Below are 23,677 nucleotides of genomic sequence, written 5' to 3'. Positions count from 1 at the left end.
GGCACACCTCAAAATCTGATTTGTTTCTCCCTCCTTGGCATGGAAGAGTAATTCTGCCTGATGTTACTCAAATTATCAGCCCTGACACTGGAACTACCTCCAAAGGGCTACTACAGTGTCATTTACAAGTATACATTATAAAAACCAAGGGTGTTTTTCTTTCCCTGCAGGAAAAAAAAAAAAAAATGGTTTGAAAGATAGGGCAAGGCTTATTAGTACGGGTCCAAGAACAGGCTGTGTAGATATCTTGTGCAACAACCTGAATTCCATAGCAGATGATGTCACCTATAAACACCTTATAAATGGAGCAAAGCTTCTTGTGCATGTGAGCAATTTGTCTGCACTGATACCCAGCACTACCAGAATGGCCATCTCAGTACCTCGGCTGGCAGTTGTCCTGGGACTGCTTCTTTTAATCCTGACCTGCCATGCAGGTAAGTGCTTCTGTCCACAGCTCATGCATTGTGCAGTTGGCCATGACTGGAGGAAGCATGCGACACTGATTCAGAAGAAAAGGAGGGGGGCCCTGTGGGCACCATGGAAGGAACACTGGACTGGGTTTTAATAGGTGTGCCTTCTGGCTGATCTCTGAGGTCTCTTCTAATGCAAAGAAACCAAGGGTAGAGGGTATTAAAATCTGCTTTTCTTTCAGCCTCTGTGCTCAGTGAACAGGTTGAGTTTGGAATGTTTTTTGTTTCTTTTATATACATATAATATAGTGACGCTATTGGATTATACATTCCTTGAGAGTATTTATTTTTTTCCTGATTATAATACTCAGTGGCTAAGGAAAATTGCTCTGGAATAAGACTCCTAGTCCTGGCTCTACCACTAACCAAAAATGTGACATTAGGAAACTTTTTAACCTCTCTGGTCATCATATGTAAATTGAACATTAATAGTGACTTCTTCATAAAGATATCATGAAAATTAACAGAAAGAGACAAAAAGAAACTGGAACAGTATGCGGTCCATAGTAAGCACACAATAAAGATTAACTTATTGTTATCAAGTATCATCTCATTTAACTTTCATAATAATCCTATTAAGTGAACATGAATGGTTTTTCATTTCCCTTTGATTTAATAAATAAAGTTACTAAAAAGCACAAGTTTTATCATTTTCCTTCTTGCAAGTCAATAAACTGAGCTTGCAGAGGAGAAGTTATTTGGGCATAGATACAGTTAGAAGTAGCAGACCTGGGATTGAAACCAAGGCCTTAATTTTTTTCTATTATAACCAAGTATCCACTTCTTTCATAACTGTTCCAAGCACATAAACAACCACAAGGCAACATGCAGCATTCTCATTTTTTTTTCTTTTTGTCTGCAGAAGACTGTAATCTCAACTTGTCCTACTCAGAATGATAGGTCAGCAAGCACAGATAGTGTAAATTTTAGAACAGAGTCCTTTGAGCTATTCTAAATGTAACTTGGCAGAATTCACACCCTTCATGGTCCATTGGCACAGCACACACAGACAGTCTAACAGAATTACTTTAGAGAATTACTACAGAGACTACTGTGTCTATTCTACTCCTAAAGTAATCAGCATGGTAAAATTAAAGGTGAGATTTGGTTGCTAAAGACATAGGTTCCAGTCCCAGATCTGTCTTTCATGAACTCCAAAACTGTGGTTAAACCAATTCATTGCTACAAACTTCAGTTTCTCCATCTGTAAGATGGGATAATAACTATCAATTTCACCAAGTCAAATAAACATGCTTTTGTAATCACTGTAAACTATAAAAACTATACAAATATTAGCAATACTATATTAGTTCAGAATTTTATAATCACATTGACTAAGAAAGTCAATCAAGGAGAATTAATTATAAATAAAGGCCATCCCATATTATATTTGAAAAGAGAAGATACTCAACTATTTGATCTGGTATTTTGTTATTAGGATGTCAAATGTCTTTTTTTTTTTTTTAACAGCAATTCTTTTTCCTAAAACACTAGTGGAGAAAGAGAATCATTAATAATTTTGTAGCTATTTGTAATACTAATAGTAATAATAATGGAGCTAACATTTATTTTTTGTTTGCCTTGGCCCTGGTATTGTCCTAAGTACTTGATTTATATTATATCTTTCAATCCTGCCAAGAACACAATGAAGAAACTAAGGTATAGAGTGGTTAAGTATATTGTGCAAGGCCACACAGCTAATTTTTGTTGAAGACAAGAAACAAACCCAGAGCAGTAGGACTCCAAAGGATGACACCAACCAAAATATATGTGGTCCAGCAGAGACAGAAAACAACCAGCCCCATGTTACACCTCACATTACTGATACAGCTGAGACCAAGGGTCTGGAACCCACACACACTCCAATTGTGGGCTCCTTGCATATTGATAAACTGGCATTTAGTGTCATATTAAAATAAAATGTCGCTAAAATTCAATTGTTTTACAAGTAGGCAGAAGGTAACACAGTAGAAAAGAATTCATCTTTCATGTCAGGACTTACTGTTTTGTAGTTGGCAAAGTCTTCAGAGGTCAATGACTCAGGAGGTAATATTATATAATGTAAATAACATTTGTGGAGTCAGAAAAAATTAAGGTTCAAACCCTGGCTCAGCTATTTGCTAAATGTGTGAATATAGGTAAGTCATTTCATTTCTCTCAGCATCTGTTTTCTCTTCCATAAAATTCTAATACCATCATTTAAATTAATGAGGATTAAAGCATGTGTTGAAAACCCTAGCCCAGTTCTGGACAAAAGGAACCCCACAAACATGATTCCCTTTCTTTCCCCTTCCTGTGATGAAAACAAACCAATTCTTCTGGGCACTATGGTTGTCCTGCACTTTGTGTGAGGGTCTTCTTTATGTTTGTCTTTCTTATCCTTAAAGCTTAGCAGATTCTATGTACATAATAGGCTTAAAAAATACTTGTTGAATTAAAAAATCAACAACTGAATGAACGAATACTTGGTAATTAGTATACTAATTTTGGTTATAGGTCCCAAACTGGTGCATCTATCAAATCTTTGGTTGTGCCTTACTAAATAACCTTTTTTTTTTTTTTTTTTTTTTTTTTTTTTTTTACTAATAGCTCTTATTTTAGGACATAATAGAACTGTAAGGCATCTAACATAATGATAGCCTTCACACAAAGAGCTAGCTAAAGCTCCCTCATTCAAAGTCGACAGGTACATTGTCTAGAAGTTGGGACTTCTTGAGTCAAAACCTATGGTAGGGTTGCCAAGTGAATTTCAGGTAGAAACAATAAATAATATTTTAGTATATGTATGTCCCCAATATTGCATGGGCATTCTTACACTAAAAAAACCTGTTTACCTGAAATTCATATTTAACTGGGTGGCCTGCATTTTTATTTACCAAATCTTGCAACCAGACATTTGAGGCTCCAACAATATTAAAAGATGAAGGCCCTACTTTCTCTTGTCACCAGGGTCCAGTAGCTGCTAACTGCTACTCTTCCATTACTTCTCATCTCCTGAACATTTAAAACCATTAAGCAAAGGCCAAAGACCAACCAAGGGACCTTGTTAACCAATCTCATTCTCTGGATCCTTAGCCCTCATTCTAAAGAGGCCTGCAGTTAGTCTCATCTCTTTTCACTGGCTATTTGTGAGGTCTCCTGCAAGTCACATAATTGTTTCAGTTTCTCAGTCCAGTGAGCTAAAAAAGACATATGCCATACGATTGTTGAGGGGTAAAATTACACAGTATTTGTGAAATCATTCTTTTCAAAATTATTAGGTGATGTACAAGTGACAGAATTTCTCTCACATCAGTTATTATACTATTTTCAATCTTATAACATACTTGTGATAAGAGAATAACTTTTCTGCCAAAAAATATGCAGTTCATCACAATGTGCCCAAGAATTCAGCTTTGAATACCATGCAGACATGGGTTTGAATTATTTTCTGATACTTTCTAGCTCTGTGACTTTGAACTAGTTCCTAAACAGCTCTCAAATTCCATTTCTTTGCCTTCAACATTGGTATGATAATTTTGCCTACCTTGTAAGGTTGTTGTGAGGATATAATGAGACAATGCAGGTAGAGGGCCTGTCGTATGGTACATGCTCAATAAATGCCACCCATTACTCTTCCATCCTTAATGCTGTCATTCCCATGGTCATGGGGCTTACACGGAGAAACAGACCTTCTTACTTTCAATCCAGGCAGCAGCTTGTACTAGCTGCTTAACTGCATAATTTACTTAGCTTCTGTGGGCTCTAGTTTTCTCATCTGCAAAATCGAGCTGATATCTACCTAACTATCAAGGTGTCTGCCTGTCTGTTTATTTTTAAGAATAAACAAGATAACACATGTGAAGACTTTAACCAGACAGGTATTAAATATTCAATAAACATAATAATACATGGCTACGTAATTAGTGAGGGTGAATTACAACGGGCTCTGGAGGTTCCCTAGAAAGAAAGAGACATTCCTTTCTCATTGTGAGAATCACCTCTAAGACTCTGTTCTGTTTTTCAGATGACAAACCAGCTGAGAAGCCGGATGACTCAGGCAAAAACACAGAGCCAGAGTTCCCCAAATTCCTAAGCCTGCTGGGCGCAGAGATCATTGAGAATGCAGTTGAGTTCATCCTCAGCAACATGGCCAAAAGGACGTAAGCAAAGAGACAAGCCTTGTATCTCAGGCTTGAGTATATTCATAGTGACCACATGGCATTAAAATGAATGAAAAACAAAGTTTATGGCACATGCCAGTGTATAATTTTTAATAGACAAATATGTCCCTGCCTTAAGATATATTTTGCACCTAAATTAATTGCCCTGAACTCTTTTCAGAGGGAGCACATTTCCTTCAGGTGGTTACATATAATTTTTTTTTTTTAATCTCAGGATCCAGTAGGGAGGAAGAATAATACCTGACCAGGGGACAAAAAGCCAAATTTTGGTCTTGACAAAGTCACCATTTTACCCGGTGACCTTGGACAAGACCTTGGGCAAGACCCTTCTATGAGTGCCTCAGTTTGCTCATCTGTAAAGATAAGGAAATAAAGGGCCTATCCAGTGCAGACACTGTGATTCTTTGGTGGAGGTGGATAGTGATGTGTTCATTAGTGAAGTGTGTGATATGACCTATCCTTATTTTCCAGCTTGAGTAGCTCAAGAGGGTTAGACGAGACAATAGCTAATCGCTCCTTAGAGACAGTCTACAGAAACTCAGTATCTGTTTGTTTTGATCAGGAGGGATCATGTTGGTGGCAGATCACTGCAGGCATCGTCCCAAAGCTCTTAACCTGCTTCCCAGAATCTGTGCCCCAGTCCCAATGTGTCTTACTCCAGACTGCACAGCTCTAATTTTATACCTTTACTTCATCTTATTCTCCATTCTTCTCACATCCATCTCCCCAATTTCATCTAACAAGATGACAGTGGGCATCCTTGTCTTGTTCCTGGTCTTACAGAGAAAGCTTTCACTCTTTCACCATTAAGTTTGATGTTAGCTATGCGTTTTTTCACATATGCCTTTCATGGTGTTGAGGAAGTTTCCTTTTATTCCTAGTTTTCTAAATGTTTTTATCAAGAAGCGGTACTGAATTTTGTCAAGTGACTTTTCTGTGTCAATTGAGATTATCATGTGTTTTTTTCTCCCTGTTTTATTAATGTGGTGTTTTACATTAACTGATTGGCTTATGTTGAACCAAACTTGCACACTTGGGATAAATCCCACTTGATTATTCCCTGGAGGATTCTCCAGATGTAAAATAGAGTGCGCTCTCTCTCTCTCTCTCTCTCTCTCACTCTCTCTCTTGCTCTCTCGGTCTTTCTCTCAACCCTGAAAGCTGACTACTTAATATGCTAAAGAACTGCTGTGTACTCTGATCTCAGAAATGGCACCTTGTCTACTATTTTTCCTTTTCCTCATTATTTTCTGACTAAACGAACTTCTTCCTGTTTCTGGTACTTATAACCATCTTAGGCTCCTTGTCCTTGCTCTCTCTTTTGCCTTGAATTCTCTTTCTCTGAATTTCACATGGCTAGTACTTTGTCCTGCAGCTCAGAAAACTATTCAATGAGCATTCTTACTGATATCTTCTTCCATTCCTACCCCTTGTATTCTATATTATCTTGTTATAGTATCATCAAAACATTTATCACCATCTGTATGTCATATGTAGTCATAAGAAAGTAAGGATTTTGCTTAGTAAAAATTTTGCTATATTTATTCTGATATATCTGATGCCTGAGTATTGTGTCAGGCACATATTAAATGCTAGATATATGTTTTCAAGCCAGTGTCTAGACTGGGTTCTCCCTCCATTTGCCTTCTAGATCACCATGGCCCCATATAGACTGCATTATCCTTTCCATTTTTCTCAAAATTATACTTATTTTTAACTCCTCTGGCTCTTTGAGAAGCCCCTAAAATTCCAGAATCTTTTCCCTTCCCAGGTTTCGATGACACTTCATTCTCTTGGTCCTCTCCCTCACTCTGGCTATTCTTTCTTATTCTTTTTATTTGATTTTTCTTCATGCTTAGCTTTTCACAACACAGCTTCCTCACTGGAAATATTGCATATAATCTAATGCTATCCACATTCATATTTCCATTGCGGTCATTTCTCCCTGAGCTCCAGACTAAAATAATTACTTGCTTGTTAGAAAATCCCACCTAGTTTTTCCACCAATACCTCAATCTCAACTAATCTAATCCCAAACTCATCACCTCATTTACAAATCTGTTCCTCCTCCCATGTCCCCTATCTTAGTAAATCACATGCCCATCTACCCAGAACCCAAAATCCTTGGGGTCTTCTTGGATCCTTTCTTCTCATCATCCAACTGGACCATCAGCCAATTAGACTACATCCAATTGCAAATATTCTACTCCTAAATTTTTTCCTTTTTCATTCCTTTTCTTTAGTTCCATTATCTAGTTAGTCTAATGGAATCCTTCACCGTCTCTTTCCTGAGTTCTTTTATTAGACTCCTGATTAGTTTCACTGCTTTCTGCTTTATTCTCCCCAAACTATCCCCTACCTACTCTACTACCAGAGTTATCAAAAACACAAATTTGGTCATACCACTGCTACTAGAATATGAATTTCCATTGCCTACAAAATTAAGAACAAATGCATTAGGCTGATGTTAAAGATCCTTCCCTATTGCCAAAATATTTTTCAATTATATCTCCTACCTCTCCAGCCAAACACCTGATGCTCCAATGACCAATGATATCTGTTTTCAGAACAGGTCATGTTTTTCTAAATCCCGTGTCATTTCACATGCTTTTTTCTCTACCAGCCCCAACTCCACTCTGTTCATCTGCAACAATTTAACCATTTTCCAAGGTCTAGTTCAAAGACTAGTTCAATGAAGCCTCCACAAGCCCCTACCATTACAAGTATCAGTTATTAGTACTCTGTAATTTCATAATGTTTTGTGGGAACTATAACACCTTTTTAGTCACATTGCTTTAAAATACTTGGTTCTGATTGTATCTGTTTTCTTCACTAGACTATAAGCTCATCCTAGATCATGTTTTAGTTATTTTTTACCTTCTTAGCAGCCAGCCCTGTGCCCAATCCTTAAGCAGTACAGTATAATGGCTCTGGATTAATACCTGCTTTGCAATTTGTCAGTCATGTGACTTGGATAGGTCATTTAATCTCTTTGAGCTTAAGGTTTTTTTCATATAAAAAAGAGAAGATAAACATTCATTCATTCTACAAATGTTTATTAACTCATAATAGATGCTTGGCACTGTTTTAGGCACTGGAGATGTATTACTGAACAAATGCACCAAGATACCTGCCTTTATGAAGCTTATATACAAATAGACACCTAATAGGTTTGTTAGCAGATGCAAAGGGATAATTATGGCTTGTCAACTATAACTATTAGGGAAAGCTTAGGTCTTATTTCCTTCTGACATAGGAAAATCTGGAGAAGAAAAGTATGACTCAAATGTTATAAGACAACTTTGTAGTGATTCTGACACTCCGGTTTCATCTAAATCATAATTCATTTTCTCTATTTTTTTTCTTTTCCAGAGGATATAAGGATTTTGATGATAAACCAGGAGAACATTCATCAAAGTGACCTCCCCAGGTGATTTTAACTAAAATTTACAACTAAAATAATAGTATACTGCACAAATAAAAAGGGTCTGTCTGATTTTATTTACTCAATTTGGGAATCTATGCCTAACTACAAAGCAGAAAAGGTGTATTTTTTCTTGATTTAATAACTTATTTATTTTAATTAATTTTAATTTTGAATAGATATACGTTTATTATCTTAAAGTGGTTCTCTTAAAAGAAGAGGCACAATAGTGGGTGAAACAAGTTAAGAAATGGGATTTTGGAGATTTGGTTCCTGCAGCAACTCTGCCCGGAACTTGTTTTGTTCAAGTCCTGCCTGTGAAATGAGGGGATTGTATTCACTGAAATCTAAGGGCCCATGCAATCCTGTAATTATTTACTCATGAAGAGAGTAAAATTTGCTGAATCTAATTCTAGAAAGGACTAGCACTCTCTCTATCCCACACAATCTAATTTACATGCAGTCAAGAAGGTTTGAGTGCTCAGGAAGACCTGCTTTTTGCTTATTCAGTTCTCTCCTGAGAATTGATATTGAAAAATAAAAACAGAGAAATGTTAGAGCTAGAAAACTAATAGTATCAGTAACTGGCATGAACAGAGTACTTGCTTCATTTCAGGCCAAGTGCTTTACATACAAATTTACAGATGTAGCAACTTATTTAATTCTGACATCCCTATGAAAAGCAGGTGTTGCTATTAAGCTTTATAAATAAAGAAATCAAGGTTCAGGGAGATTAGTTAACTTGACCAAGTTAATAAGGAAAGAAGGCATGACCTGAACTCAAGCAGTCTGATTCGAGTTTGTTCTCTGTCTCTAAGCCACAATGCTACTGGAGGGCAGAGTAGAATGGTATAGGAGGCAACAGAGCATAGTAATTAAGCTGTGGGATCTCTGACGCGCCTTGAGGTGCCCACAGAAATAAATCTCTACCCTTTTATTTAGTTGGATTACCTTATGTGCATTTCTAACAAGCATGCCCTTTCCCAACTTCTGTTTGGTATCTGGTCTGGGAAGGCTCCTATCCCCACCTGGCTGTATTTCATAAGTTGGGTGTGATTAGTGTAAACTCAGGAAGCTACTATCATATTACCCCAGAACTTAGTCCACCCTTTTCTATAATCTTCTAAGGATGGAAATCAGGCTTGGGTGTTAGAATCAAATATGTCTAACCCACATACTCCTTACTCTCACCCCAAAGCTGGCTCAGTTTCTAAAATCTCACTTACGTTTGCATTTTTCCCTCCCCAACTTCTCAAGGAATAGCCTACCTCTTGTGGCAGGTATCCTAAAACTTTGCTTTTATTCAGGCTGCTGTTACACACCTATACCCACTGATAACCCACTGAAGAGTGGAAAGAGCTAAAAATGTGGAGGAAACATAGGTTCAGCTTCTAACTTGGCCACTTACTGGTTGCGTGACCATAGGTCACTTCACCTGTCTGAGCCCCACTTTCCTCAATAGGGATGTAGCAATATACAACTGGAGATGTTGTTAATAATAAAACGGAGGGGAAATTAATTGTTGGATATCTTAATGCCAGAATTTTTTTTAAATGCCTCATAACAAAGTTTGAGCTGATTCCTGGGCCAACTTTAGACACCCTAATGGGCAGAGAAGAATTACTCAGACTGGATACTTAAAAAAACTGGGCTAGAGAGAAGGCAGCCTCTAAGGCAGAGATTACATTTTGGGTGGTTTAAGCTCCTTAAGCCCAGTGACTGTGCATTTAATAAGTAGCTTTAAAAATTACACTTCTGTGATAATTACTTCATCTAATCAAAGGCATGTCATCGCCTGAGAATTAAGTGATTCATATCAATGCCTATTTCTTCAGTCTAGAAAGTTTGGCCAAAATTTTAAGTATTTCTTTTAAATTTAGGTAGATAGATGATAGATCAATCACTCCCATTTTTCTCCTAACAACATTTGCCCCTTTTGTTCTCACGCCTACTACGTATCAGATTCTGCAAATGCTACCAAGATAAAAAAAAAAACACTGTCCAGCCATTGAGAAGTTTATAGTCTGTTCTATCATTTAGCACAATGTACCCCAGAAAAAACATAGGAAAATGATAAAAATTACATATACAAGGGCCTTAGGAATGCCTTGGAAATGGAGATGAGTAGAACTGCCTGGAAGGTTAGCTTCCTCTCTTCTGCTTATAAGATTGAGGTTACTTGGTCTGTTTCTTTTATCCTCCCCTGTCTATCCACAAACTCAGAGTGAAACTGATGGCTTAATTTATCATTTTATTTAGCCTTTTGGAATTCTCCCTTCATCCCAATGCTGATTTTTTTCTTTGTATACCTTGCATTTTCTTTGTTGTTTCTTATTTCCTCTATATTGTTTTACTACATTTCATTTCCATTATAAATCATCTCATATTTTACAATGCAGACATAAAAAATTATTAATAAAGAAAAAATTAAAAGTTTTGTATTTTTCTTAAATCTGAAGCCCACTCTAGTTGATAATTGTTTCCCTCTCTCTAACTTTGTTTTTAAGGACACACCCACCTGGCTTCTGAAAAATACAAGGCCAGCCAAATCCTGCTTTTCCAGTTCTTCTGTTTCACAAGTCCTCCAGGACAGAGGCCTCAAAGCAGCTCCCAGAAAGTTCCCAGGATTCAGCCCTCGCTTCAACCAAAGATAACTAATTTTGAACATGCTGACTTTGCACTCTTGCTTCTAGAAAATCAGAATATCTTTAGGGTCACATATCTTACTTAGTTTAGTTCCTTGAAAAGTTTTTTCATTGGTGGTAGTAAATTAACCTGATCATATTTAAAGTTTTTGATGCACCAAAAATACCAAAAATGTAAAATAAATTATTATTGGCCAGCATATCCAAAGAATGGCTGCTATGAGGAAACTGAAGCCCAGGTAAAGTAGCAAGTCCAAAATCACAAAGCCAGTAAGTGAAAGAAAGAGGATTTGAACTTGACTTCAAAAAACAAGCTCTTAAACCCTAAAAATTTATGAAGTTTTAGAGTTAGGAGTTTCACATATACTTTTCGGAAAGTCTTAAAATATCTCAAATAACTCTCCTGTGCTGGTAAAAAGCTACCCAATAGCTCATAATTTAAGATATCATAATTTCCCTATTGATGGGCACTCATATTGTTTCTATTTTTTTAGCTTTCAAATGACACTGCAATATCCTTATACATATTAACTAATATGCTGATGTTATTTATTTGTCAAAAATTGGCACTGAGAAACTATCAAAGACTTTGATGCTGAGGTAGGATTCTTGTATTTTATGAAACTACTTTTTGCACTGTGTGAACTGATGAATTGGAAGGGATCAGGTTTAGGAATACCATGCCCATTTGAGAGATTAACACAGTAATGTAGTGACTGACGACACTACAGAGCAGTAGCAGGAGTGATAATGAAAAATATATATGATAGATGTGAAAAGGCTTATAATGAAAAGGGATTGCTCATCCACTAGTAGGTAAAGCTGAGGAAGAGTGTTCTTAGGATGATTCCCATGTTTCTAACCCAAGCAACCAGGATAATAGCTGTGCTATAATTTGAGCTAAGAAATAGGTGCACAGGTGCATGTTTTAAGGAAAAATAATGAGTTCAGGTAGACGTCTGTTGAGTTGAACATAAAAAGTGGCATCTGGTGGAGGTATCTTGTAGGTAACTGAATATATAGAGATGTAGATGGTGGCTACAGATTTTGGAGTTTTCGTCATGGAAGCAATATTGGCAGCTATGTGAGTGCATGAATGCTCACAATATAGGTTGTATATAAAGTGAAAAGAGAAGAGGAAACAAATTAAGAAACTTTGGAGGATACCAACATTCAGAGGATATCATAAGAATAAGGTCTGTTTAAAGAAACTGAGAAATCATGGTCAAATAGTAGAAAAAAAAGTAAGAATGGGGGAGATAGCACACGATTCAATAGAGAAGAAAATTTCAAGTAGAATGAAGACATCTCAAGTGGCAATTCCTTTAAAGAGGTCAAATAATGTAAATTACATTATATTAACCCATATTTCATACCCTCCCTGAAGAAGCATCATACACATCCCCTTCCAAATAAGTCATGCATGGTTATGTGACTTGCTTTGGCCAATGAAACATGACTGGAAGTGAAGTATATCACATCCAAACAGAAGCTGTAACAGTTGGCCCATGGTTCACCAAATTCTTTTTTCCCTTATGTCGTGATGATCAGCAGTGTTCCAGACAAAGACTGTTCCATCATTCCTGGGTCACAGAATTCAGACAACATGGAGAGGAACTACAGTCAACCCAAGAGGGCCATATAGTATGGGGGAGGGGGGATTTAAATGTAGTGGAGGCAAACCTCTGAGATTTGGGGGTGTTTCTTACAGATGAGTAACCTAGCCTATTCTCACAGTCACAGATAAGATGAGGAATGAAAACAGGAAGTTTCACAAAGGGTAACTATTTAAGTTGCACACAAAATGAGAACAAAGAAATGGCAAGTTGAGAAATTAAAATAATCTTCACAGAAGAAATAACATTTAACATTATATTAGTAAGTATGACGGATAAATTCATGTGTCAGTTTGGCTAAGTTATGGTGTCCAGTTGTTTGGTCAACCAAGCACTGGCCGGATTGTTACTGTGAAGGTATTTCATGGATTTAAATCCTTAGTCAGTTGATTGCCTCTGTCACTGAATACATCTATAATCAACTAAGGAGATTGCCTTTAGCAATGAGGAGAAGTCTCCTCAGCCAATCAGTTGATGTCCTTGAAGAGAGAACTGATGATTTCAGTAGTCAGAAGAAGAATTTCTATCTTTATTTTAGCCAGCCAGTTTCTCCTGGAGAATCCTTTAAAACCTTCACTGAAGTTCCTAACTTGTAGCCTGCCCTATGGGATTTGGATTTGCCAACCCCCACAGTCGCATGAGTCAGTTCCTATAGTAAATCTCTTAATATTTACATATATATCCATCTTGTTGGTTCTGTTCACTGGAGAACTCTGACTAATACAATAAGAATCCAACCAAGGAACAGAAACTACACTAAGTATTTAAAACAGAGGGAATATATTGCAAAGAACTTATTAAATAGATGATGGAGAGCTAAAAAGCCAAATAAGTGACAGGAAGGCAACCTAGAAACCTGCAACAGCAGGAAGCCACTACTAACCTTGAGGGGAAAGGCAACAAAAAGAGGTGATGTAAACAGATCCCAGGTGCTAGAGTCACTTGGCAGAAACTGGAACCAATACAGTCCAAACCATTGGAACTTGGAGCCTCAGAGATGGTATAGCTACACCCAGAGACGACTCATTAAATAGAGAGGGAATGGGAGAAAATATTTAGAAATGATATATCCAATAAAGGTTTAATATCTGGAAATATCCAATAAAGGTTTAATTTACAGAATATATGAAGAAACACTTCAACCTAAAAACAGTAAGATAAAGAACCAATTTAAAAATGGGCAAAAGACTTGAACAGACATCTCACCAAAGAAGATATACAGATGGACAGAAAGCACATGAAAAGATGTTCAACATTTTTAGCCATCAGGGAAATGCAAATCAAAACCATAATGAGATACCATTTTACACCCATTAGAAAGGCAGCTATTAAAAAAACAGAAAATGACAAGGGTTGGAGAGGATGTGGTGAAATAGGAACACTCATCCAGTGGTGCAACTGCTATGGAAGACAGTTTAGCGGTTCCCCAGAAAACTAGGTATAGAACCACTATAGGACCCAGCAATCCCTCTACTAGGTATTTACCCAAAAGAGTTGAAAACAGGGACTCAAATAGATATTTGCACACTGATGTTCGTGGCGGCATTATTAACAATTGCCAAATGATGGAAGCAACCCAAGTGTCCATCAACAGATGAATGAATAAATAAAATGTGGTATATACATGCAATAGAATATTATTCAGCCATGAAAAGAAATGAAGTCTTAATACATGCAACAACATGCATGAACTTTGAAGACATCATGTTGAGTGAAATAAGCCAGACACAAAAGGGGAAAATTATTGTATGATCTCACTGATGTGTAACAATTAGAATAAGAAAACTCAGAATATAGATTACCAGGGGACGGGGTGGTGATGGGGAATGGGAAAGTAAGGCTTAAGATGACGGGTTTCCTGTTTGGAACAATGAGATGCTTAGGTGATGGATGGTGATTATGGTAGCAGGACATTATGAACACAGGTGGTAGCACTGAAATATATATCTGAATATGATTAAAAGGGGAAATGTTAGATTGTATACATGATAACAGAATAAAAAACTTTAAAATGAAACTACACTGTACAAACAGGGAACATTAAGTTAAACCATGAACTTTAATAGTGCAGTTATAAAAACTTGCCAACATCAGTTGTAACAAACATTCCACACCAATGCAAGGTGTTGGTGGTGGGGTGGTATACAGAAATCCTGTATTTTATGCACAATGTTTCTGTAAACCCATAACATCTCTAATTTAAAAAGAGAGAGAAGGAGAGGGAGATACGCTCTGGTTTTGCCTCTTCTCCCACCTCCTATTTCCTGCCTGTGCCTCCCAAAGGCAGAAACCAGTCCCAAAGTCAGTTGACATGAGGACTTGAGAAATGCAACCCACAGGGTCTGCATCTTGTCCCCCTCTCCCCTCAGTACAGAGCAGAGCAGGAGGGTGGGAAATGGATCTGGGGACAAACAGTCCTAAGACTGACTGAAGCCCAGATCTGAAGGTAGACCATGGTAGGGATTCTAGGTGGAAGGAAACTTGATTTTTTGTTACAGTATTTGAGAGTTGGCAGGAAAGGGAATTAATTAGTTATCTTTTCAGTGTGGCTGGAACTAGAGACCATATAAAGAAAGATATGTTGATGAGGCTAGTTATGTAAGCAAGGACCAGATCATAAAGGGCCTTGTATGCCATGCCAAGGAACTTGAAATCTATTCTACAGGTGCCATGTGATAACCAGGATTACGTTTTGGAAAGATAATTCTTGCAAAATTGTAGATTATACGGTGGGGGGAAAAAGAAAGAATAGTTCAGAACTCATTTGCCCAAAGATGATGTAATAAAGAACAAACCTGGTAGCAGGGTCTGTGATCACTATGGATGGTCCTAGTATAACCACAAACTTAATAGAAACTAGTGTTCTGGTGAGAGACCTCAGACTTGTCAGAGAATACTTTGCAAAGTCTTTTTCATTTTAAGTTGAAAAATGTCTTCAGAAGTGGTAAACTAGAAGAGTGAGGGGCTGGAACACTGTGAGATAAAAAATAGTCGAACGGAAACAAGGATGTTCAGCTTAGAAATAAGGAAAGAGGAAGGAAGGAGTATAAGTCTTACTTAAAATGCTGGGTTTATCTTTATAACAAGAGCTCTCTGGAGTTCATGGCCCAAGCGAAAAATTACCTAGTTAAGGCTTTCTGAATAGCTCTCAAGGAAATAAAAATAGGACGAACCAAAAATCTGCTTAATTGCTTTATTAATTCTTTTCAGGGATCACCACATTTTAAGATGTTTAGTCTATAATTGAATAAAAAGAGTTTCAGCCAGGGAGGATGAGCGCATCTTCCGCTTTCCATCTCCACTCTCACTTTGGGTCACACCAAGTGTGATAGGGCCTCCTGAAAGGTAGAAGGACAATAACAATAAGAGCAGTTTACATGTAATTAGCACTTTACAAAATATGTTCACCCTTACCATCCTGTTTAGCCACCATTTTACTGACAGGGAAACAAAGTCTCAGAATGGTTAAGTCCATTCCAGAATCGTAGAGCTGATAAATGGGAAAGTCACATAAACCAAAACACAGATCTTCTATCACACAAAATCCTTCTGGAAATGTAGAAATGGCACTTTCCTTGAGATCCTGGGACATGCAAACTTTCTGTAAGTATAGTCAATTAAGGAGAAATGCACGTTTAAATGAGAATAGGATGGAGTGGGAAGAGCAGGGCGGGCCTTCAGAATGACTGATTATCCCCCCCCAAAACTATAGTTTACCAACAGTTTCTTCACAGACTCAGAGGCCTCTGGTCCCAGCTCATCCACACACTTCCTCAGTCCTTCTACAAGGTGCTCAACAGAAATGCCAAGAGTTTTCAGAAGAAGCTTTAATGGATCCATGAAGGGAAGAATGTTATCCAGTGGTAAGGGTAAGACATTGTTGACAGGACGGGCCACACTATTGATGAAGAAGGCAGTAGCTGAAGAGCAAAAGAGAAGCCAAGTAAAACATGCACACATCATCTGTCCCCTGTGTAGGTCTCATCACTCTCCACTCTCCACTCTAGCGATGTCTCCATTCTAGCCCCCTCTCATCTTGATTGCTCATGAAAACTCCTGCCTCAGGACCTTTGCGCTCGCTGTTCCATATCCATAGAACTTTCCCTCCCCGTAGAGCTATATACGTTTCTTCCTCACTTTATTCAGTCTCTCCTTAAATGCTACATTCTCAGAGGCCTGTAGTGCCCACTGACTCTAAAACAGCCCTGCCTGTCACTCTATTTCCTTATCCTTCTTTGTTTTTCTTTATAGCTCTTACCGTTACCTAAAATAGTAAATCTTTATTTGTTGTTTTTATTGTTTTTCTAGACTCACTGAAATGTAGGCTCCATAAGATCAAGGTATTTGTGTTTTGTTCACTGCTGTACCACAAACCTAGAACAGATCCTGGCACATAGTTAAGTCCTGGTGGTTGACTGAATAGGGAGGTGGTTTGCATTTGGCCATTTTCAACCAAGGGGATTCACAGCTTTGAGACCAAATGGGAGATGCCATAATGAATCTCCACTCGGATATGAACAGATCCAACCATGGCCCAAGAAACTGCTCCCAACCAATTCAACTCAATGCCACAAACATAATTGAATCAACTCTATGCCAGTTGCAGCATATACATGGAAGAAAACAAGGATGCTCCATTCAGAGGACTAACACAGTCTGGTGGACAATAAAGTTCTGTTTATGCTGCAGCATGGCACATGCTGTACCATTAGGGACAAAGCTCCGAAAAAGCATAAAGGAAGTGATGACAAATTCTAACGGGGAAGGTTGTAGCAGAAGTCTTCCCAGAAGAGCTGAGGCTGAAGCTGTGTCTTGAGATAAACATCAAAATAACATCAAATAAAGAAGGGGGCAGCATTTTAAGAGCAAGATTAGCAAAGGCACTAAGATGCTAGAGTGGAAGTGCATACACAGAATGGTGAGCAGTCTGCCCAGAGTAGTTAGAGCACAGAAGTGTAGTGCAACGTGGTGAGGAGGTGGATGGGAAGGGGATAAAGGAGGTGAGGCTGCAAAAATTGGGTGAGGTCAGATTTTGGAAGCTTTGAATGCCATGCTACAGGGTTTAAATTTTTTCTGGGGGGCAGTGGGGAGCTATCAAGGCTTTTAAAAGGAGTCAAACAGGTCACTTGCATTTTGCATCTTTGATTTTAGAAAGATTATTTTCACTTTAGAGGATGAATCACAGAGAAAGAGTAGAACTTGGAAAAATACATATGATATCTATTTTTACAAAAATGTATGTACAGATATATAAAAACACGCACATGTGTGAGCACACATATCCTCTTGCTGGCTAAAACACTGCCAGGGGCAATTTTCCTTTGCAATTCTTTTTATTTCTCCATTCAAATCCTAAAAATATAGCTTGTGGACCTACCTTCCCTCTGTTTTCTACTACCTATATGCTCTCCAAGATTCTCTCCCAGAGTGGGGACCCCTATCCCCTTTCTGCTGTCATCCCTGTGCATAGATCCCTGTCCCTGGATACTAAAAAGTAACAAAAAATAATCAAAACTGGTGAAGTTATAAATTCCTCCAAAAATTCAATACAAATCACAAGCCAAAGCTGCCAGTATAGGTGTCGGCAGCACCCATTTTCTCGTGATGTTTCTCCCTCTTTCTTATTTTGGACACTGGTGAATGTCTTCTCTGTACATACTTACATATTCCTGGGAGAAGACCTTCAAAACTTCCTGTATTCTGAGTAAGTGGTGGTCATAATGAAACATTTTTCAGATGCACCCAAATATATCTTTCTGACAGTTACAATGACACCTTTCAAAAAGAATGTATCAACTCCCACTCCCCTTTAAGAAGTGAGATTCTATACCTCTACCTGGGAATTGAACTTTTCCCACTCCGTGCTTCCACAGAACTTTATCTGTAGAACTCATTGTGCATTTACAGTAGTCTGGTATTGTAGTAACTTCTGTAGAAATGTTATCACCCTTACCAGGTTATAAGCACTGTAAGGATGATGTTTATATCTGATTCATGTCTGAATCTTCCAATGCTTATCCAGTTCCCAACATGTTGTAGCCACTCAACAGATATCCATCAAGTGAATGAACACATACGTGTAGCTGTGACTCAGGAGAACCAGCCTGGCAACTTAGCTGATAGAAGATGATAGCAACGATAATTTCCAAAGCACAAACAAAAGAAGTTACAAGGTCATATTTTGACTCAAGATTAAGGAAAAGTAATGGTGACCAATGTCCAACAATGAATTGTGTTATCTCAATGACAAAAGGCAGTTGCTTCTCTTCCTATATAGGATAAATTAGGGGAGGAACTTGTATTGGGTTAGAGCTTGGGTCTGGAAGACATCTGAAATCCCTCCCAACCGAACCATTGTGTGGATCTAAAACCTCGTCCACCATATTCCACTGTCGGCAAGCCAACACTTACTAGTTGTGTTCCTATTAACAGAGATGTAGAGAAATATCACATATTCCAGACTACTTACCAGGGTAACAGCAAATGCCAACAGTCACCAGCAGGAGGACAGTTACCAGCTTCATGACAGGTATCTGCAATGTTTACCTGGAGTTTAAAATTGAACTGGAAACCCCAGCAAACTCAATGAACCAGTGGTTTCACTTGGCGCACAAAATGAGAGCTAATTTTGTACATACACATATTTATACACCCACTGAGGACATGAATTTCAGTCACTACCACTTGACTTGCCCCACCGGAGAAGAGCATGAGGGTCAGGTTTCCTCAATAAACAAATGGAAGGTTTTTCCTCTTTCTCTCATGTTCCCATGAGAAACAAAGCACTAAATTGTACCATTCTCAAGTACCTCTTGAGCAAACCCTTGCTGAGAGACAAAGATGGAAGGCAAAAAGCCCTGAGAGTACTTCTTCTGGAAGAACACTGAAAAGAAGTGAAGGTTTTATATTGGAATTTAAAGGAGTGACAGTTTTGTTGTTTTCTTCTAGGTTTTCTATTCATGTAAAGTTGGGAGACTCATATTATCCAGTTGTAGAAGCAACCACCCAGTTTTGGAAGTAATCTGCAGACCACATTAGCCCTGGTATAACACCAAGTCAGCTTAATGATATTTAGTGCCATATTTCTCTGGATTTCATTTCCCTTCCCTCCCCCTCATAAAGCTACTATGGCAAGATCTCTATTTCCTTTTCCTGTGCCTCCCACTTCTTTGGGGAGTTCCCACTGTGTCTTCTTTGTGCTCTTAGATAGAATGACAGACTTAGGATTTGGAATCAAAATGCCTTTTAAAAACCTAGGCTTCAATGTGTACTAGTTGTACAATATTGGATTATACACTCTTAATTATACTAATTAATCTTCTTGTCTAAAATGGGGACATTAGTAGCTGGGCCCCGTTGGGCATGTGAACATGAGAAAAGATTTTTTTTTTGTAGGGATCTTGTCTACATAAATAATATGAGTCCCTCAATATATGCATTGCAGAGCCATTCTGGCAGTCCAATCTCATGCAATCATGTAGAAGAAATACCATCCTGGCCCATGGGAGCAATTTGCTTGCCAGGCATCTGGAACCAGGGCCGAACCATGGGACCTCAGGATAACTTTATAGGCAAAAGTCCTCACACTTCTAGAGGCATCTAGTCTATTCCATATTCAAGATAAAGGGTAAGAGAGAACTTCAAAGGGGAGAAATGGGGATCAGGGCCCTTGTAGGTTCCAGTCCCAGCTCAGGGCTCCCTGGCCAGATGACCTTGCCAGCCCCGATCATTCCCAACATGGGAAAGAGAGTCAGAAAATTTCGAGGAAGACAGGCCAAGGCATGGACTCTAAGGTGCAGAGACAGGCATAAGGGACCGCTCACCCTATCTGAGGGTGGGCCTATCTCATGGTATTGTTATGAGGATTTAATAAAATTATGCAGACAAAGCATGCAACTGTGCCAAACCAAGATTAATACTTAGTAAATGTCACCTGCTATTCATTCCTATAAGTTACCAAGCCTAACTACCACTTCTGTATCTTGCTGCAACTTTATAAACTGCATGAAGGAGACCATGTATATACTCCTGCCACTCCTACTGTTTTTTTGTCTACTGGATATTGCTTCCGTCTCTCCTAGGTATTACCACCTAAGTCGGTAGTGTTGATGTGCTGAAACTCTCAAAGTACCAAGGTTGTTGCAGCAAAGTGGTAAGAGGTGGAGGGAGGGGGGCATCTTTTATTATGTTACAATCACTTTGGGGATAGCAAATACACCCTGCCCTGTATCTATGCTTGCCATTTATTGGTTTGCTTTCAAATTCATTCCCTGCACTTTCCATCCTCTGCTCTGTATTATAGAAAGTTGAGTTTTGCCAACTATGGTTCTCAGGATCTCTTGTCAACTGCTTCTGGTTATGTTCAGCCAGTGGAAAGCACTGGTAGAAAATTGGAAAGAGAGAGAAAAAGGGAAAAGCCTGGATATTTCCCATGCTGTCTTCTCTGTTGCTCTAGTTCCTTCCCAAAGCACCACCCTACCCCATCCCCACCACCTGTAATCCCACCCCTGCCATGAAGACCCACTATGGTTCCAACTTCTAATGTGTGGCCTCAGCTTCTGAGCCCCAACTCCTCACTCCATCCCTCCTGGCCTAGAAACAGCAGCAGCTTTCTACATTTGCTAATCCCAGGGTTGAATCACCTTTCCCTGGTTGCCTTTACTGCTTTTACTGTTAAATTCTTCCTGTTTGATATCCTAGTGTGGTTTTGATTGTCTGACTGGACTCTGATGAATAGTGCATTCCTAAAATATTGTAAGCTTTTAGTAAAAACATCTTTCGGTTTTTAAACATAGCCCTCTCTCACACCTGTGGCAAGGCATAAGCCTGTGAACAGCAGGACCGGGAGCCATCCAAGAGAAACACTGCATTACACAAGCAGAAATGCTTTTCCTTCTAAATCCAAAGTGCTGGTACTTGCAAGCATGACTGCCAGGCTCCTCAGTCCGGGCCATGAGTTCCTCCCCAGGAGGTTCCTTACCCATATGCAAACAGACCCACGAAGGACCTCTTTAGTAGTCCCCCAGACATGCAGTCATGGCCAGAACAAGGTGTAGACATGGATGTCTCAGACTAAAGGCTAAAACTTGCTCCACACAAAACACACACACACTCATAAACACCCACAGAGGTCCACATGCTTACACATATCTACACAGTAATATGTGCCTGTGCACACACACAGAAAAGCAGCAAACGCTACCATTTTCACTCATTTTGCTCAATAAATGCTTACTCTGTGCCAGGCAATATGTGAGGAACTAGGACTAGGGCAGTAAACCAGGAAAGAAATGTCTTGCCCTTGAAGAGCTGACAGAGTAATGGGATAAACAGACAAAAAAGGGGTAAATGAACAAGGAAAGAAAAGAACTAATAGTAAGTGTCATTAAGAAACAAATACGGTGGCAAGAGAGTCAGTGAATTGGAGTTACAGACTTTAAAAGAGACCCTGCCTTGGTCACTTCCATGCTTTCGAAGTTCTGAGCCATCCAGGCTTTCCCTGTGCCTTTGCTGTGGTACTGGATACTGTCCTACTTTGCATTATAATTAGTCTTCTCTCCCAGGACAAGTCTTGCTCACCTTTAGATCCCAACACAGGTAATAATATCATTAGGAAACACTTATCAGTGCCAGACACTCTACCGTGCACACAGCCTCCATTTCATTCTCACAGAACCCCCGCCATAAGCACTTCTGTCTTTTTTTATAAATGAGAAATCTGAAGCTGGAAGTAATGAATCTACTTCAGGGTCTCCTAGATAATAAATAACATGGCCAGAACTTGAATCCGTTGTATAGGGATTTTTATTTCTTTACCTTTAAACAATTAATATGCATTTCCAGTAAGCATTTGTTAAGTAAATTAAATCATGAAGAGAAATGAAACAAAAAGGAAATGAATGTCAGTATTTCTAGGTTAATTTGGATGTGCTTTTCAAATGGATGTTTTGTAGAGACTGAATTTATAATCAAAGTGGAAATCCAATTAGCCATCTAACAAGTATTTATTGAGCATGTTTGGTGTGTTCGTCTCTGTGATAGATTCTGGGAATACAGCACTAACAAATGCAGGCATGGCCCTTGCCCTCATTTTAATTCTATTAAAAAAAAAAAAAAAAACTGTTAGAAGCAAGTTACTGGCCTCTGTTTTTCTCCATGAGGGAAATAACAGGTATAAAGAAGCCAACTGAATGGAGGTAGAAAAATCTGATCAAGAAAAGAAAAAAAAATTTGACTTAGATTTCACCTAACACCCTTCCTTTTAGCTAAACAAGAGATGGTCACTAGGAGCTCACATTGGAAATGTAGAATGGAAGTTTGTTATCTTCTCCCTTTTGCTTGCTGCAAATTGCATGGTAAAGAAGCAGTTTAAACAAGTCTATATAAGAGGAGGAAAATAATCTTAAAAGTTACCTTTATAAACCTAAGCATATAAAATATAATCGTTAAATCAACCTCATAAAGCTTGGGGAAAAGCAAAGATCTGTTCTAGCTCCCTTCCATGTTGATTGACCTCCTATTTAGTGAAAATCGGTACCATGCCATTTGAGACTTTTAGCTCATTTTTAGGCACTGAAGGGATATGGAAATGGAGTGTGAACTCTGGAAGATAAGAGAAAGTAAGCGAAGGGTAAACCAAGACAGAATCAAAGCAAAATCTAAAGAACATCAGAAGGGAAGATAAATCAAGGTGGGATTGATTTTTTCAAGGAAGTTGTAATAAATTTAAGTGGTTGTTGAATTCAAAGATTTTGGATTACCAGAGAAGATGAGAAATAAAATTAGAATTTGCAAAGACTTATTTTAGATAACAGATTGAGTCAATTATCTGGGCTGAACAGAAAATGCATATCAGTAAAAAGACAGTGTCTCTTTCATCTTTCTATGCCCAGTGCTGTTCAGCGTATCTGCCTATGGTAGATAGCTGACAAATATTTTGTTCAGGAAGCAATCACTGAGCCATATGAGATGAATTAGATGGGAAGATATGGCTATTAAATACTAAACTCTGATGGTCTGAATGAGACTTGCAATTCATCTGGCAACACTAGATCAATAGTGAGAAATACGGATTCTTGAGCAGGGAAAAATCTGGTCATAGCAATTTATAAAACAGATTAATGAACAATCAGTTCCACAGAGTAGAAAAGGAAGGCAGAAAGGCCCCCAGTGATCAGGGGCTACTGAATGGGGGTTTGTTCTGGCGGCCAAGGACCCTGGACTCAGATGACCACACACTGCCAATCGTGAGTGCATGCTTAGATTTCCAGTTCCCACTCCCATATACACAGCTGCTGTCACTGTTTTCCCAGGGACCAGGATAGTCTTCTATACTTCCCTTCCAGCAAAGGATGTCAAG

General features: G+C 38.5%; 2 protein-coding genes across 2 annotated transcripts; one reads left to right on the top strand and one right to left on the bottom strand.

Annotated features, from left to right (window-relative positions):
• The first annotated feature begins 364 nt into the window (after positions 1-364).
• C13H5orf46 (chromosome 13 C5orf46 homolog) lies at positions 365-10,859 on the top strand. Its single transcript, XM_037802017.1, has 4 exons — positions 365-434; positions 4,477-4,612; positions 8,006-8,063; positions 10,565-10,859. The coding sequence occupies exons 1-3, from the start codon at positions 365-367 to the stop codon at positions 8,052-8,054; spliced, it is 255 nt and encodes an 84-aa protein (XP_037657945.1). The 3' UTR covers positions 8,055-8,063; positions 10,565-10,859.
• Positions 10,860-15,497: 4,638 nt separating this feature from the next.
• SCGB3A2 (secretoglobin family 3A member 2) lies at positions 15,498-18,946 on the bottom strand. Its single transcript, XM_037802016.1, has 3 exons — positions 18,788-18,946; positions 16,036-16,238; positions 15,498-15,656 (listed from the first exon to the last, which is right to left on the bottom strand). The coding sequence occupies exons 1-3, from the start codon at positions 18,840-18,842 to the stop codon at positions 15,633-15,635; spliced, it is 282 nt and encodes a 93-aa protein (XP_037657944.1). The 5' UTR covers positions 18,843-18,946; the 3' UTR covers positions 15,498-15,632.
• Between the last annotated feature and the right edge of the window lie 4,731 nt (positions 18,947-23,677).

Source organism: Choloepus didactylus, chromosome 13 (genome assembly GCF_015220235.1).
Source record: "Choloepus didactylus isolate mChoDid1 chromosome 13, mChoDid1.pri, whole genome shotgun sequence".
NCBI classification, from domain to species: Eukaryota; Metazoa; Chordata; class Mammalia; order Pilosa; family Megalonychidae; genus Choloepus; species Choloepus didactylus.
Note: the sequence above shows the minus strand (reverse complement) of the source record. Positions and strands in the feature narration are given on the sequence as shown.